General features: G+C 48.6%; 2 protein-coding genes across 2 annotated transcripts; both read right to left on the bottom strand.

Moving 5' to 3' along the window:
- Positions 1-6,387: 6,387 nt before the first annotated feature.
- LOC120679306 (60S ribosomal protein L32-1-like) lies at positions 6,388-9,545 on the bottom strand. The gene is made up of 4 exons (XM_039960859.1): positions 9,411-9,545; positions 9,200-9,291; positions 6,840-7,021; positions 6,388-6,723 (listed from the first exon to the last, which is right to left on the bottom strand). The coding sequence occupies exons 2-4, from the start codon at positions 9,287-9,289 to the stop codon at positions 6,594-6,596; spliced, it is 402 nt and encodes a 133-aa protein (XP_039816793.1). The 5' UTR covers positions 9,290-9,291; positions 9,411-9,545; the 3' UTR covers positions 6,388-6,593.
- Positions 9,546-14,897: 5,352 nt separating this feature from the next.
- Positions 14,898-16,128, bottom strand: LOC120679876 (auxin-induced in root cultures protein 12-like). Its single transcript, XM_039961538.1, has one exon. The coding sequence runs from the start codon at positions 16,039-16,041 to the stop codon at positions 15,247-15,249; it is 795 nt and encodes a 264-aa protein (XP_039817472.1). The 5' UTR covers positions 16,042-16,128; the 3' UTR covers positions 14,898-15,246.
- Positions 16,129-17,105: the final 977 nt, after the last annotated feature.

Below are 17,105 nucleotides of genomic sequence, written 5' to 3'. Positions count from 1 at the left end.
AATTCACCACATGTCAGTTTCGACTGATACAGGGCGTCCATTTGTCGAGTTCTTGTGGGTTTCATCGGTACTTTGCTAGGCCTAGGAAGGCTTGACATCTTATCCTACTTAGGTCAAGCTCCTTCACATGTGGCTTTGTGCTGTACTAGGTGAAAAGGATGGCCCCCATTTTAAGTAATTCGAGTTCTTTAACAAGTGCCTTGTGCCCTTACATGCCTCTTATGCACATTCACAAAAAGGAGTGGCCAATGAAAACCCTTGTGCCTAAATCCATAGCTCTAACCAAACTTCTTCTTTCCTTTTGCTTTATGACTCGCCGTTCCAAATTTTTCAAATGAAATTAGTAGCAATCATATGCAAGATTGTAAGGATGCATACCGGTAGGCAATAGGGCAACAAGCATTGATGCGAGCTACTCGGAGGCCCTAGCCAGGCAATAGTCCCTGCTCAAGGATAAGGCCTGCTCACTTGAGAAGTTGGATGAGCTCTTGGATGCCTAGTGCCTAATTGCTTACCCAAGAAAGGCAATGGCGATTACTTCTCCGCGGAGCTGGGTGCGCGGGCCCACGTCCTCTAGAAGATTAGCCTCGTGGGATAATCCGAGCTGCCTAACACTTCATCGCCATTTCCGGCTGCTCCTTGCTGCAGAAGAGATCGACGCTCCTGTGCTTGCATGGTGTTCAGATTCAGAGAGCTGGCGAGATCACTTCCACAACTGGAACGAGGCAGAGCCGGCCGGGGGCCCAAGCTTGCTTGGTCGATGCCACTGCTGTCATGCCACCGCTTCCTTGAGCTCGCAAGCTGAACTCATCCATGGAGCTTCAATGCAAGCTAGCCGAATTTGCAGAGACAGGATGCTGCATTACCAACTTGCCATGAATGCACTTCATCGCTGAAAACGGTGACAGTGTTCCTTCGGCTTCAAAGGTACGGTACTCGTATGAATTGTAATTCAGAGACCTGCAAAAATGTTGTAGATTTGAAGTGAGGTCGTTTGGGATCTTTCTTTTTTAAAAAACTGCTAGCAGAACTGCGCGTTCAAACCAAGTTTAGCTGTAGGTGTTTCATACGCGAAACTAGCAGGAATTTGACAACTCACAAGTGGCGTGCATTTGAATATTTGTCCCTCGAGGCATCACATACACATTCCCTTCTTCGTCAACGGGCGAAATGAAGAGGGGAGCCCGGAATAAACATATGGTCTGACAAGTAGAATAATGTGGCTGCCAAGCCAATCAACGGTTCTCTCCAATCAGACCTCGCATTATTCTAGCTAACCCCTGGCCGCATCCCTAAACAATCTCCCCATCTATTCTAATCGCCTCGGGATCGCCGCGACGCTCACATGCACCACGGCGTTAAACAACTCTCAACTCTAGCAGTGTTCTCATTTGCAGCTAGTACTCCGTCAGATATATTCACAAAATGTTTCGTGACCGTCAGCAGCAAAGAAAAGAAAAACATGAATGGCGGTCGTCGAAGTAGAATTTCTCAGTTTTTTTTTCAAGGAAAAACCCAAAACTCACAACTAGTCGATTCTGCAAGATCAGCGATCAATTATGCTAGGCCATTTATACAGATCTTGAACCTGAAACATTTTTGTAATGCCACCGGCAGATTCATGGAGGCATTACAGCCCGGGTCCGTGTTTGTACACAACCGTGTGGCAAAATTTCTACCACCAGCTCATCAGCTTGCAGCAGCCAGCAGCCTTGCACCGCCAGCTCCTATACTGTGCCATTCTGCCAAGACCAGAGACTACTTGTGCCTGGCTGCCTTCGTAGCAACTACCCGTCGAAAAAGCTGGACGAGTAGGTGAAGTGAACTAGCCTGAATGCAGACACGGTTCTTGACCATAACTCTGGCTCAACGGAGGGGACTTGATGATCTCTCTCGTAATCGCCTCTACGGCGCAGTATTAACCACCACCAAGGCGTACGAATGGACAGATCTTCTAGGAATATAGGGCAATAAAAGAGTAGATTAGGTGGTGGCGACAGTACTCCTACAACATCTAATAAGGGTTACTTTAGTACAAGCAGGATGTACTTGTTTATTCAAGGAGCTATGGGGGAGAAAGAAACTAAAGGTTGGCCCCTTAGGGTTTTTAAAACTCGTCTTCTTCGTTAGGCTCAATCATTTGGGCAGGAAAGGGGAATCCATGGGCGACCATCCAAGTGTCTCCGAATTCCTATTTTTTCCAGGCGAGCTACGCAACCCGGCAATGGCGACACAGCAGGGATGCTTCCTACGTGGCAGGCGACGTGGGGCGGTGGGGGCCTTGTCAGTGACCGGAGGGAGCGCCACGTCGGATGAGCCTGCTTGGGTGTCTCCGGTGGCCGGGTTGCTTTAGGAATGGTGATTGTTTTGTTCAGTTGTTGGATCTGAACTTACAGCATAAGTTTGGTGGATCTGAACGTTTAGAATATAATTAATCAAGGGCTTGTTGCCTCTCCCTCGCAGAGATATTCCCTCAGCTTCTTCTTCCTGGGGTCAATCATTGCTGCTATTTCTAACCTTCCCCGGCGCTTACTTTCCGGTTCTTCTGTCGGGCCCATGAACTGGCCACCATTTTCTGCATCCACTGTACTACACCGTGCTGTTAATAATTAGTAATGTCAGCACATTCCTGTCATCTTTACTCTTAACAATCGTCTAAAACTTCTCTACTCTTAAGAACAACGCTTTCGGGACACCAGTTCTTTTTCTTTCCATGAAAACTTGTGTGGATCTTGACGCATCCTTGGCCTTCCAACGACCACACCTTGTGATGCCAACTGCATGCTCTCGCTGTCACAAACCTATTGGTCGGTTCAGTGCATTGCACATAGGAGCACCAGCATCGATGCCATGGCGACGCACTTGAGCGATGCTTCGCCTCTGCTTCAGCAGTTACGCTGCTGCCTTGCCCGAACGGTTTGATCAGCGAAGGTGTAGCGGCAAGGTAGGCCGTAGACCTGGCCGTCTTCGTCCCCGGCACGGCGGCGTCAATGCGCGCGCGCCAGTGCCACGACCGGCGGTGACGACGGCGCGGCGATTTTAGGGCGCGCGGCTGCTAGGACTAGGAGAAGGAGAGCATGCCGTGGCACGGGGCCGGGGACCCGGCGGTAGATTCTGATCGATGGCCGGGCTTGACTTTCGCCGCCGAGTCCGCGCGCCGCTCGCGAATCTCGTCAGATTCAGATCACCGCCGAGGCGAGATGGCGAGAAGGATTCGCCGCCGCAGACGTCAACTTCGTTCCGGGTCCGGGAAAAGCTCGAGGACGGCCGGCTGGCCGGCCGGCGTGGGTTAAAAGCCGAGGGGGCAAAGTTCCCCTGCCTATACGTTCTAGAAAGTTACTGCTAGGGATAAATCGTGCGTGGCCATTCCTTTTCTTTCGGAGGCCACGGGAAGTTACATGTGAGCTGTGACACGACGGGTAAATGCAGCTTTGTTCTTTCTCTCCCTACAACTGCTTAACCGGTTAACCAAAAGCTGCAAGCTTTCGAGAAAGTTAAGGAGAGACGATCAGTTCACTGATACTGTTGATCAGACCACGAGAGTAAGATGATGCCTTGAAAATATTCCTTCTTAATGAAATACGTGCCAAGGCACTATTCTAAAAAAACTCGGAAATGTAGCTGCTACTTGTACTGTCAAGGTAAAAAAGAAGCGAAGCTACCGGTAAATTCCGGTACTAAACGGCCGTGTATTTTTAGCTAAGCTGATCGAGCAGTGCTACACAAGATAGCAACTTTACAAGTGAATTCTGCAGCACTTGGACACTTGGTCTCTTTGTTGCTAAAAGGCTCGACGCATGACCGTCTCGTTGTGCTCTGCCGAATCACAAGTGTGGTTGAGGTGCTCCATGCATGGCCGGACCGAGCTTTGAAGGCGAAGCCGGGCACCAGGAACAGTGCGGAGACTTTGTTGTGGGGGCCACAAAGTTAAAGCGGCGGCGATCGAACAAAGGGGAGAGTCGGCCGGAGAGGCAGCTTCGAGTGCCGATCAGGCACTGTGCAAGATGGGAGGAAGGAAGGATCGGCCGCTTTGTACGAGCGGCGCTGTAGTGTGCGTGGCGGCTTTACAAGTGTAGGCCGCGGAAGGCGTCCGATTGGTGGGGTGGTGGGGGAAAGGCTCGCCGACCTAACCTGCAACCGACGAGGGGGTCCTTGCCGTGGAACAGTAGCGGGCTGGCGTCGGCCCGGCCGGACGGCACTGTGAGCTGCTGGAGGGTGGCGGCGGGTGTCAGGCCGAGGCCGGTGGTGGGCGAGACATGGAGAGAGAGGGGATGGCGGCGGAGAAGAAGGACGCGGACTCGCGGTAGTGCGCGGGGAAGAAGGATCGTCGCCTCGTCGGGGGGTCATGGCAACCATCGCCCGCCGGCGGCGACCGCCCCAGGTTTTGGGATTCAATTTGGGAAAAATTCGGTCCCAACCAAATTGAACAAATTTCGGTCAATTTTGATCGGTTTTTGAATAAATTTTTGAAAATACTCAAATTTTGAAACACTAAATTTGTTTCGAACTCTTTCGAAAGATGGGTGAATTTTGATGAGATTCGGTCATTTCGGACCGCCATCCGAGATCAGCGACTAATGCCGCAGCAAAGGCCCGCCTCGACTACAAATATTTGGACCCACGAGGCCCAGTATGCCGGCCCATAACATGGTAAAAGCCTCTTGAACTGCTGTTGGGTAGGTTATTATCATGGATACCAGGTAGTCTTAGCCCCCCTAGTTTTATATAATCAAATCAATGAATTATTATAAAATATTTTTCACGATTTTCTAGCAGAATGGAGAAAATTAGGCACTCCAGCAGGCAGCACTAGGATGAAAGAGTGTCTTGGTAGGATATGTATGATCCAAAATATGAAGGTAGCAAAGAAAACTGCTTGCTGAAACAACATTCCTTGCCTTATAACAGGAACATATCATTGATTGACAGTTCATGACTTCGATGAACAAGAAGAGAATTCTAGTTTGAATGTCGATGTAGTTGCCAACACTAGATAGTTATCTACTTTCCTGTTCTCAAAAAAGCAAAATGAATACGGTGACCAATTCGACGCAACAGGCACCATTGGAAGCGATTACATAATTGTGCTGAATAAAATCCAAATAGAAGTCGTTTACCATGTTATATGTCTTTGGTGGATGGGAAGAACCAAAGCAAATGCAATCCAATGGAAGAATTCCAGTTTAATCTAAATATACTGTAAGTAGATTCTGAAGAAACAAAAGTACTGATGCCATTGTCGGCAGCCACGAGCTCTGCCTCGGCATCTATAAGTTGCAGAGCTGTAAGTAGATTCTTGAACATTGGCTTCGATAGCTGCATGCATCTCCAGATTTTCATGACTCCTGAGCACCTGCTTGCTATCCATCCACTGCTGTTCATGGAAATCCAGGTCGTTTCTAGTTAGCCAAATACACCACAAAACTCCTGCAGGAGATGGTGTTAATAAGCTCCTTTTTTTGGCAATCAGCCAGCTCTATGTAACATGTTACAGTAGAGCCACAGAAATCTGAGACAAAATCCCAAATTACTTTAGGAATGACACAATCAAAAAAGAGATGGGAGATTGTCTCCTCTTCTGAACAGAACATACATTCTTTAGATTTTTCTATCCATCTCCTAAAGAGGTTATCTTTGGTCATCAACTTGTTGTGTGGCAGTAACCAAAGAAAGATTTGGATCCTAGGTGGAACATTTATCATCCAGACAGAGGGAATGAAGACTGGTTGCACACCTCCAAAGTTAATAACAGCATAAAGAGATTGACACGAGCACACTCGTTTACTCTCATAGACCCAAACCAAAGCACCATCACCTTGTTCGTAGGTCACAGCAGTAACTATTTCTTTCAGTTCGAACCATGTTCAGCATCTAACTTTCAAAATTTCTTCTGAAGGGCAGTTTATTTCCTGTCCATCCCGTACCTTGGTTCCCCCATCTGATTACTAATGCAGTACAAGTCCCAGAATTGACTGCCAGCGGGGATATTTTCCAAATTCGACATGTTATCAAACCTGTTGCTATGTTTACAGGGCCAAAAGCCGGGAGAAACATAGCGTGGTCAGACCGTCAGAGCACCACGATGGGCCACGTTAAACCCAGAGAGCGAGGTGAGCCGTCACAACCTCGATGATGCCGGCGATGGGTTGGTCGACAGTCAAAGACCATCCGGCTCTTCGAGTTCCAGACCACCCAGAGGCCTGGAGATCAGCAGGGCAGAATAGCTGTGCCACAAAGAACCATTTCCTCTCACGCTCATCTCATTTACTAAAACTGGTCCATCGAAAGCTGGTTTCACTGCAAAAATGTAACCACACTACAAGCTCGTATTCCTCACGTAAACTGTCATAGCTAGAGTCTAGAATCTCGATAACAGGTCGCGCATCCACAGAAATTGCATGGCAACAACATGCAGATAATTCAGATAGGTGTACGGTAACAGCAGCTTTTGACATATTAGAGTCGCTATTGATAGCAAAAAGGTCGGGCATAGAAGGTATCCTCGGTAGCAATACAATACGACGAGAAACAGAGTAGTTTTCCTACAGACAAGAAAGACAAGACCCAACAGTTGTGCTGACGAGCAACCCAGCCTACTCATCCTCCTGGCTGCGGAGCCTGGCGAGCTTGTTGGTGACAACAATGTCGAGCTGAGCAGCACGCTCAACAATATCCTTGCGCTTCTTTGTTGAGACGTTGTGGGCGATCTCCGCACAGTATGTCCTGTGTGAGAAAAAGGGCATTGAGTTAGTAAATGGAGGTGCAAACAGCACAGGAATAATTATACAGGCAAATAAGTCGCAATGAAAACACAACACTCCTCATTGGTAAACTCATACCTGTTGTGCATCATGAGCAACTCCAGCTCAGAGACATTGTGCACCAGAAACTTCTTGAACTTGTTGGGAAGGTAGTGCCTGGTTGACTTGTCAGAGCCGTACCCAATGTTAGGCATCAAGGTGCATCCCTTGAACTTCCTCCTGACACGGGAGTCAATACCCTTGGGCCTGCGCCAGCTTGGCTGCACAAAAAACAATGAAGGGATATTAGTCCTTGAAAACATGCTATGTAGAATAAAGTAAGATTAACAGGGAATGATAAATGCAACAACATGGGGGTAAATAAATTGCACTCAAGATATCTGCATGTAAATTTCAGATGCAGTTACACCAATTACCAAACTCTTGGGTAGAGTATAACAAGCACATAATACAGCCGATCAGACATTAATAAACCCAACTTCAAAAGGGCAATAATAATTATCTTTAAATAGCATAAAGTATCATTTGAGCTGGAGTCAGGAAGGTCAATATACTCAGGTCCACGCAATGATCAAAATTGCCAAGGATCTAAATAGGTTAGAACTTGGAAGCCCATCAAACCACTATTTCCATTAGATTTAAAATGCAAAATAAGAAATGAGCTACAGAAAAAATTGTTTATCCATTACCAATTAAAGCTATTTTCCATCTCCAACATGACAACAGTACTCTTGTATTCAATAAAAGATCAATGTGGTAATCTCTAGAGAGACCTCAATGAAAACAGTAAGCTATAGTAATTCAGATTCACAGAAAGCTGTACCTAATGAGTAATGATGCATTCAAAATAGGAAAAAGTCCTTTCCGCCTCCCTCAACTTTGGACCGAATTTGTTTTTCCTCCCTAGACCCCGGTTATTTAGACTCCTCGAACTTCCGAAACCGTTCGCGCGACCTCCTTTGAGCGGTTTCAGGGTGACGTGGCAGCGGTTTTCTCTTTTTCTTTTATATTTATTTTGATTGAATCTTTGAAAAATCATATTAAATTATAAAAAAAATCATAAAATAGAAAATCCAATTTTGTTGGACTCCACGTGAGTAGATCTATGCCGTGACCATATTATATAGTATACTTTAGTATAAATTTTTTGCTGTAATTTTATATATATACTTTTCTGTAATTAATTTATAGATACAGTTTCCGTTGTCTAATTATGGTGAAATTTTTATGGTGGGCTAATCATTATATGGTGGAGCTGTAGTAAAAATTTTATGATTATAGGATCATGTATGACCGAGATATAGATTTATCTAAGTTTATCTATAGATTCGTCTAAATTTATCTAAGTTTATATAGATAAATTTATATCTCAGTCATACATGATCCCATAATTATAACATTTTTACTACAGCTCCACCATATAATGATTAGCCCACCATAAAAATTTTACCATAATTAGACAACAGAAACTGTATCTATAAATTAATTACAGAAAAGTATACATATAAAACTACAGCAAAAAATTTATACTAAAGTATACCATATAATATGTTCACTACATAGATCTACTCATGTGGAGTCTAACAAAATTGAATTTTCTATTTTATGATTTTTTTTGTGATTTAATATGATTTTTCAAAGATTCAATCAAAATAAATATAAAAGAAAAAGAGAAAACCGCTGCCGCGTCACCTTGAAACCGCTCAAAGGAGGTCACACGAACGGTTTCGGAAGTTCGAGGAGTCTAAATAACCGGTTTTGTAGTCTAGGGAGGAAAAACAGATTCGGTCCAAAGTTGAGGGAGACAGAAAAGACTTTTTCCTTCAAAATATAACCATTCTGATACACTGTACAAGTCAATTAGCACAGCAGCAATAAAAGGCTCGAAATTACCAGGAAACAATGGCTTCTCAGCAGTAAGTATCCAGAGGGGAAAAAAATCGTATCTATGTCTACCCCAAAACGGAAGTAATACTATTTTCTTGCGCACAGTATAAAACCAATGGGTAAATTTATCGCAAATGGGAAAATCCAATGCGTGGCATATACACTTCGTCAACCAAACAAACAGAACATGCGTGGCAGCTTCAAACTTTCAGCCCAGCTTCAAACTTTCAGCCCGTTCAATGCTTCTGTTATGAGCACAATACCACTGATTTCTAAACCTCACTAGGAATCTAGAAAAAAAAGTATCACCGCTTAATCTGGGCTACTTAAATATCACTGAGGTGGATCTAGGCAGAATCAAACAAGCGCATGTATTCACACGGCAACACATCTATGGGATAAGGAACACATCCATCCATCAGATGCTAAACGAACCGGTAATCTGCTGCGGAGGCAACCCGACCAGGCATACAGATCCGGCCGCCAAGAACACAGCACAGGCTAGAGGTTCCATTTCAGAGATCAACGAGAAGAGGCTAAACGCTTCGCACCTTGAGGCACTTGTAGCGGTCGAGGTGGGGCCTCTTGAACTGCTTGACCCGCTTCTTCACGATCTTCTTCGTCAGCAGCGGCACCGCCATCTCTGCTCCACCATCGACCACCGACAAGCAAGCATCAAACAAACATGGTAGCGTGAGGCGAGACCAACGAGCAAAGGAACAGGAAAACCAGGGGGGATTTTCCGCCGGCGAGGCGGCGCACCTTCGCGTCGGGGAGCGCCGCCGGGTGGGGAAGCAAGTGAGAGGGGGGGCGAAGCGCGAGGCGGCGGAGGCGGGGTTGGGGAGGCGGCGAGGGCGCTCTTATACGGGCTAAAACCCTAGCGCGGCCAGAGTGGTCGGATGGACGGCTGGGATTCGGGCAGCTGCAGGCGGACGGTGAGATCGGGTTGGATGGGCTCGGATGCTGTTGGGCCACGGTTTGGTGAAAAACGTCACGGCCCAACTTTGCTATCTTGGTTTTCTGAGTTACTGGGCTGGATCTGCTTTAAATAATTGAGCTCCCCTTCGGTTTTGCACGATGCGGAATTGGGCTGGATCCGCACGAAATGGGGGTGCTGGCCTTTTTCCCGCCGCGACTGGCCCGCGGCGAGCCGTCGCGTTCGTAGCCTGGGGTAGTCACGGCCTTCTAGAGGCCCATTTGTAGCCCGTCACGAAATCTGCATGTTGCGCCTGTCTGTTCTGTGCAGCCTGGGGGTGTAGGAGCAGCCCGCTAGCGGCCCAGTCCGGGTAGATGCAATCATGCAACCAGGTTTGTTTGTTTTCTCCTTTTGCTTTTTTTTTCTCTTTCTTTCTTCTTTTGTTTGTATTTTTATATTCCTTCCCAGTCTGTTAATTTGAAAACAAATATTCCTTCCCAATATTGCACGTAGATGAAATCCAATTTTTTTTAATTCTCTTAGCTTTGATTTTATTTTCTTTCTCCTTGGGTGACTCTCACCCACGTTTCTGAACTGTTCAAGATAACTCTGGTCCAACGTCTCAAATGGCAAGATGTGTTCATACCATCTTCGTCCTGGGTCCCTCTCAGGTCCCAGTAGCGCGCGTCCTGTATCCGGATTGCCGTCGGCCATGAATGCCACCTTGTCGAAACCGCCGCACCGGCCAGATCAAGGCTCTTGCGAGGCTGCAGGTGCGAGGCTGGCGCGCACGTCGCCGCGCGGCGTCCGGACAGTGAGACACAGACGAAGACCCACGACGGCGCCGACACGCGCGGCGGCGGCATGCATGTGTAGCAGTTGTGCACCCATACCTACGCTGCACGCATAGCACAGGCGCAGTATTGTCCTGGGACAGCTTGTTCGTCGAACGACGGAACGAGCACGGCGATTTCCGCCGCGGCGGCGGGGACCGGCCGGTCGGCGCGGTCGCAGAGACATTTCGCCTCCGGCAACTGTGCCAGCCGTGTGCCCTGCGGCACCGGGGTTCGGTCTGCCAAGCTAGCTGTAGCTAGGAGCGCCCGCACCATGGATTGCCGGTTGCTGCTGCTCCGCAGGCAGGCTCTGCTCGTGAGTCGTGGCCCATCTGGGGCAGGGCACGGGCTCCAGCTCCAGCTCCCTCCAGCTCAGGATGGATTTTGATGTTTATTTGAATGTTAGTTTTTTTGTCACTTTTCTTCGATTATGGACAAATAAAATATAGAATTTACTATGTAAATTCATAGCCTTATATTTAACATTGATCTTATAAAGATTCATAAAAACTAAACCTCAAATTTATCATATATATTCTCAAATAATAGATATAAAAATTTGAATATGGATCGGATACGGATTCGAATTTTTTTTCACATTTTTAATTGTAGGGAGCAAATAATACATAAAAATCTATATAAAATTTTATTCTTATGTGTAATAATATACTTGATAATATAAAAAAATTAACATAAAATTTTAAATATATTTATTTTAAAATATTAAATTTGTTCTAAGAATTCGGATGTCTAGAACCATCCTTACCTCCAGCAGAAAAGAGCTCGGTCGACCGCCACCTACCGCGCGGAGCCCTGCCGGCATCCTCGCCAGTCGCCACCCCCACCCTTTCCCAAATTCCGACTAGCTGGCTGCCGCCTTTTTCCCCGGGTCACCCTGCGATTGGCGTTGCCTGTAATCAAGACCACTTGTTTTTCTGCCGCTTTGCTTCTTGCTTTCTTCCATGATTTGGTTTGGATAACAGATGGTTTGCCGGCGTGCCGCATGCTACTATGCGTGTGATTGGTTGGGTGGCTTAGCTCCTAGCCAGGCTTAGGCTGACTTCAACAACCATATACAAAATGGGACATGCATCCGTTCGTTTGCATCGTCTAGAGCGGATGCGTTCCCAACGCATTTTTTACCGTCTCCAACAGCTGACGCAGAAGGCCCCGGCGGTCTTGGCCCTCTGGTGGCGGACCGTCCGCGCCAACGGTTCGACGGTGCGCCTCGCCCCCTCCGCCGGAGGAAAGGGAGGCCCGCCGCCGTCGTAGGAGGAAAGGGAGGCCCGCTACGCACCTCCTCGCCCGCCGGCGGCCGCCGCCCGCTGGTGCTGGCCCCTCCACCCCGCCGGTGGCCGCATCTCCTCCACCCCGCACGAGCTCCGACCACCTCCCTCCGCAGCGCCCTCCCGTCCCCGCCCGCACGAGCTCCGGGCCACCTCCCCTTCGCAGCGGCCCTCCCGTCCCGCGGCTCCCCTCCCTCCCGTATCCACTGCGCCGCCGCGGTGCGGTCGAGGCTCCGCGCCACCACGGCAGGGCGTTGGCCGAGCTCCGCCCACGTGATCGTGGCGAGCGGAATGAGCAGAGCCCGGCAGCCCTTCGTCCCTCCATATCTCCACGGCGAGGAGGGGCCGGAGGTGAGCAGGGGGCCGCGCTCGCGGAGGTAAGCAGGGTCGCCGTCGTGCCCGCTGCCCGCTGCGCCCCCCTCCCCCCCTCCCCGAGCTCGCCCGCCGCCGCGGCCAGCGCTCGTCGCCGCGCCGCGCGCGCTCGCCCACTGTCCGCGCCCGCTTCTCGCACGGGCCCGCACGCTCGCCCACCGCCGCCTCAAATGCATAGGAGAGAGGCGATTCATTTTTGGCTCTCCTCTCTCCTCACGAAGCAAAATGCGTCGCCCTTTGCGTGTGCTGTTGGAGGTGTGTTCGGTGAGGCACAGTCTCGGGACAGAGGCATATATGCATTTGCATATGTTGTTGAACTCAGTCTTATGTAATGCAACTTTTGCATGTTTGGTTGTCCGAATATGTTTCTGGCCGGGCTTAGCTAATGCAAAAGAGAGGAGATATCCTGGCTTAGCTAGAACGCAAATATCGGCCGTGCTAGGTAAGCCAGGCTTGCGCTAGTTCATGTTGGCCAAAGCGGTGCGGTGCGGTCACCTCCGGCTCCCAGTCCGCATACCCCTACCACGCCGGGCACCTAGCGTTGTGCTCGCCACCGAGTGAAGGTGCCGCTGCTGGCGCCCATGCCCGCACGGCGGAGGCCCTGGCCGTGGATGGCATGGAGCAGCCGGCCCTGCTCCTCCGCCTCAAATCGACGAGACATCGAGTGGGAGAATCGCTGGACTGAGAGAGGATCAGCAGCGAGGGATTTGATGGAGGAGCTCAAGCTAATTGGATTGAAGGAAATTCAGGAGAGGGAGATAGTTGCGTGCTGCAGCTGTTTGCTGCCGTTTGGAGAGGCTGAAAGTGAAGCAAAAGGAAAGAGAGAAGAGATGGGATGTGTAACCACCCGACTCGGAGTAACGGTTAAGATCTATTCTGCACGTTGAGTAAACCACACCTGCTAAATAACTCTCTTGCGCTTTCGTTCTCGCTTCGCGCAAAAAATTACAACCGGAGTTATTCAACTACCCTGGGTCTGGTATTTAAGTTGGTCTGGACTCAACTCCACATCCAGTGTGGGACTAAATTCGCGCCGCTACAGTAGCTCCGAATTTGGCCCGGCCCACTCTCCCGTGGGCTGTTACAGGATGCAGCACTAGTAGCTGCTCTGCTTGCTAGCTTGCCATGGACACGGAGGAGGCCGAGCTCCTCCTCCAGGTTGCGGTGCGTCGAGCTTCCTCCGTCGCTTGCCCCCTCCCTTGCTTTCTCTCGTTGACGCCCGCCTGCAGCAGACTAGACCATTGCCTCCGGCTCTAGCGCAAATCCAAGCTGCAGCGGCTAGCAAGTAGCAAGAGGAATGGAGATTAATAGCTAGTCAATCGCTTGTGTTAGGAAGAAGCACGCGGCAGGTATGCTCTGCCATTGGTTTTGGAGAGCAAGAATCAATTAGCGAGGATGGGAATTTGGTCCAACAACGCTCTGATTTTGACCAAAATGAAGGAGACAGAAGAGAAGAATAATTTGTTGCTATTGCTTTTGAAAATTATTGCAGATGGATGGTTTGCATAGCTGTTATTTTGTGGAGAAGAATAAAGATTGGTGTGGTAAGAAAGCGTGAGGTAAACTCATCACATGCAAAACGAGATGAGCCCATACAGTAAGGTGACACAACCAAACACAGTACTGTCTCACCCGGGTCCGGGCAAGTCAGTCTAAGATTAGCACAACAACCAAACACCATGATCATGCAGTAGTGCAGCCATACTAAGTCTGGCCATGGCTATTTCCTAGCCAGGAAGCTAAGCCAAGTAACTAATCACGCCCTATGCATGCTGTGGCGTAGTGCGTTGTTCTTCGCATCATACACGGTCTTTATTATCAGGGAATGATGAGCAGAGCAGAGCTGAGCTGAGCTGAGCTGGGAGCTCATCAAAGGTGTGTTTAGATTATTTTGCATTTTGCGTTTTTGTATTTTTGTCAGAGAATCTTTAATATTTGAAGTATTAAATGTAGACTAATCATAAAATTAATTACAGATCTCATCTGTAAACTACGAGACGAATCTAATGAGCTTAATTAATCCATTATTAGAATATGTTTATTATAGTATTATTGTAGCAATTTAGTGTCTAATTCTAATTAGGCTCATTAGATTCGTCTCGCGATTTACAGTCCATTTTTATAATACAATTTATTTTTCGACTATATTTAGTACACCATGCAAGCGATTTATAAAAATTTTACGTTTTAACTTTATGGCATCTAAACACAAACACGGCCCAGTCAGCAGAGCAGGCAATCATCTCGCGGGAAAACGGGGCGGGAGCAGAGTGATCGATCACTCCAACAAAAAGAGCTGACCCAACTGATCGATTCGGTTGATGCATTTACCCTTGCGGTTGCGCTGCACAAGATGTCAAGATCTATCGTTCTCCTGAACCACCGGTGACCGGTGTAGTGCTCGCGCCGCCAGCTCAAGGATCCTTGATTTTGCTGCGAAGCTTCCTCCTTTGATCAAATCAGAGGCAAAGCCGCTGTCCTGAGATCGCCGGAAACGCACTCTTCTCCCTATGGTTAAGTTCAGGCAAGGCGATTTTTTTTACAGAAAAACCAAAACAAGATTAGACCGTGTTTAAATCCTGTAAACGCAAAACGTAAAATTTTTGAAAATTACTTGCATGGTGTACTAAATGTAGTCAAAAAATAAATCGTATTATAAAAATAGACTGTAAATCGTGAAACGAATCTAATGAGTTTAATTAAAACATGATTAGACACTAAATTACTACAGTAATACTCCAGTAAACATGCTCTAATGATCATCTAATTAGACTTATTATATTCGTCTCGTAGCTTACAAACGAGATCTGTAATTAATTTTATAATTAGTCTACGTTTAATATTTCAAATATTAAAAATTCTTTTACAAAAATGTAAAATACAAACTAAAATAAACACAAAGGCATCGTACCACCAGAGAGAGAGATTCAGAGACACAGAGCGCAGTGGCAAGAACTACGGCCATGTGACCGGATGAATGGCATGTCTCCACTACAGTAAAATCGCTATGCTACTTAACAACACCTCAACAACACAAGTACAGCAACCATTTTTATTGCACGGCCAAAAAGAAAGAAAAACAACCCAACAAAAATAGCGCAGCATTTCCTCTCCCGCCGGCAAGCCGCCGCCTTCGCTGGGGAATGATGGCAGGCAGCGACCACCAGCCGGCGTTCCAGCTACCGCCATCATCATACCGCCGCCAAGAGCCCCACCAGCGCCAGCGCGAGGAGCGCCGGAGCGGATACGGCGGCCGTGGACACAGCGGCGTTCGGGGTCTTGCCGTTCCCGGCGGACGGCGCCATGGACGACGCCGCGCCGCTGTCGCTGCCGGACGCGGCCGGGCCGCCGGCCTCGGGCGCCGCGGCGGGCGAGGCGGCGGGGGCGCCCGCGGCGGCCTTGCTGCCGGCGAGGACGAGCTTGCTCTTCGCGGAGAGGTTGTCGGCCCCGAAGGCGTGCTTGTCGGGGGCGCCGCCGGTGGCGGAGGACCCGACCTGCCACACCTGGTTCACGGCCTTCATCCCCTTGCGCAGCTGCAGCTTGCCGTACACCCGGATCTTGCCGCCGCTGCCGCCGGCGTCCGCGGCGAGCTCGGTGGCCGGGAACTCGAGCGGGGACGGGGCGCCCAGCGCGTACCCGGAGATGTTGTACGTCTTCACCGTGGACGCCGCGGACCCGGACCCCTTGAGCGCCACCAGCGCCTGCGCGCCGGCCATGCCCTCGCCGGACGGGTTGAGCCCCCACGCCACCCACCCGCCGGGCGCGGCGGGCGCCGCCACGAACGCCACGGACAGCGACGACTTGGACGCGTCGTAGGTCCAGTGCAGCGACGCGCCGAGCTTGGGGAGGTCCTCGCAGGTGGCGTACGTCCGCCCCGCCGGGAACTTCTCGCTCGCGCAGGCGGCGGAGGCCAGCCGCGTGGCCGCCGGCGACGCCAGCAAGAGGGCCAGGAGCAGCAGCGGCATTGCGGCGGCGGCGGCGGCCATGTGGGGTTGGGTCGGCGCTCCCTGCCTCGGGGCGCGGGTTGGCCTTGCTGTGTTCTTGGAGCGGAGTGGAGCCGTGTGGGAGTGTGGGCTGGCCGGCTGGGGGAGGATTTATAAAGGCAGGAGTGGGCTTGATTAGTAATTATAAATGTGATCAGGGGGGTTTCAGCATTTGGAGCGTTTCATTTTCAGGCTAAAAAATGCTGATGCTTTTGTTGCGTGTGGTAGCCACGGGTTAGAATTTGGAACTGTGCTGACGAAACTAGGATATGGGTTTGGCCTGAAAGTAGTATGAATCACTTGTTGGTCCCTTTTTGACCGTTTCAAGAATCGATTTGATTTGCGAGATTCGCCCCTTCCAAACAAGCCCTTCTTTTTACCTGCAAGAGTGCGTATCACTGTATTAAGATTATGAGTCAACTAGTACACACAAGATTACCAGTAGTGTTATTTTTTTAGAAAAAAGAAGCTTGCCAGTAGTGATATCAAAACATGATCGAGTAGATATATATGAAATGGGCACACATTTTACGAATTTTCAATTTTGTGATGTGGATTGGAAGTTGGAACATTATTCTACTTTTGACAATAAAGGATCGGAGCTGTCTTTCAGAAATTATAAGACATTTGTTTTGTTAAGAAAACCATTTGATCAACAATTACTCTATTACTCTCTCTATTCTAAATTATTAGTTGTTTTAGCTTTTCCATATTCATAGATTTTATTACGTATTTATTCATATACTATGTCTAGGTGTATAGCAAATTATATGAATCTAAAAAAATCAAAACGACTAATAATTTGAAACGGAGAGAGTATTGATTAGTTTTGTGATGCAGAATTGATTTATCCGCATTCAAAAATATGCTTCCTTATGAATAGGATTTAGTGCAGTAATTGTTAACCAAAGTCCTGCCATAAGGGACAAGAATTCTGAAAATGTGAGGTGAATTCTCCGCAAATATGAGGTGATTTCTCAAAATATGCACAATTGCCATGCTTCCTTTATGAATAGGATTTAGTGCAGTAAGGCTCCGTTTAGTTCCCAAAAATTGTAGCACGCTAC

Source organism: Panicum virgatum, chromosome 6N (genome assembly GCF_016808335.1).
Source record: "Panicum virgatum strain AP13 chromosome 6N, P.virgatum_v5, whole genome shotgun sequence".
NCBI classification, from domain to species: domain Eukaryota; kingdom Viridiplantae; phylum Streptophyta; class Magnoliopsida; order Poales; family Poaceae; genus Panicum; species Panicum virgatum.
This window is presented reverse-complemented; position numbering and strand designations above follow the sequence as displayed.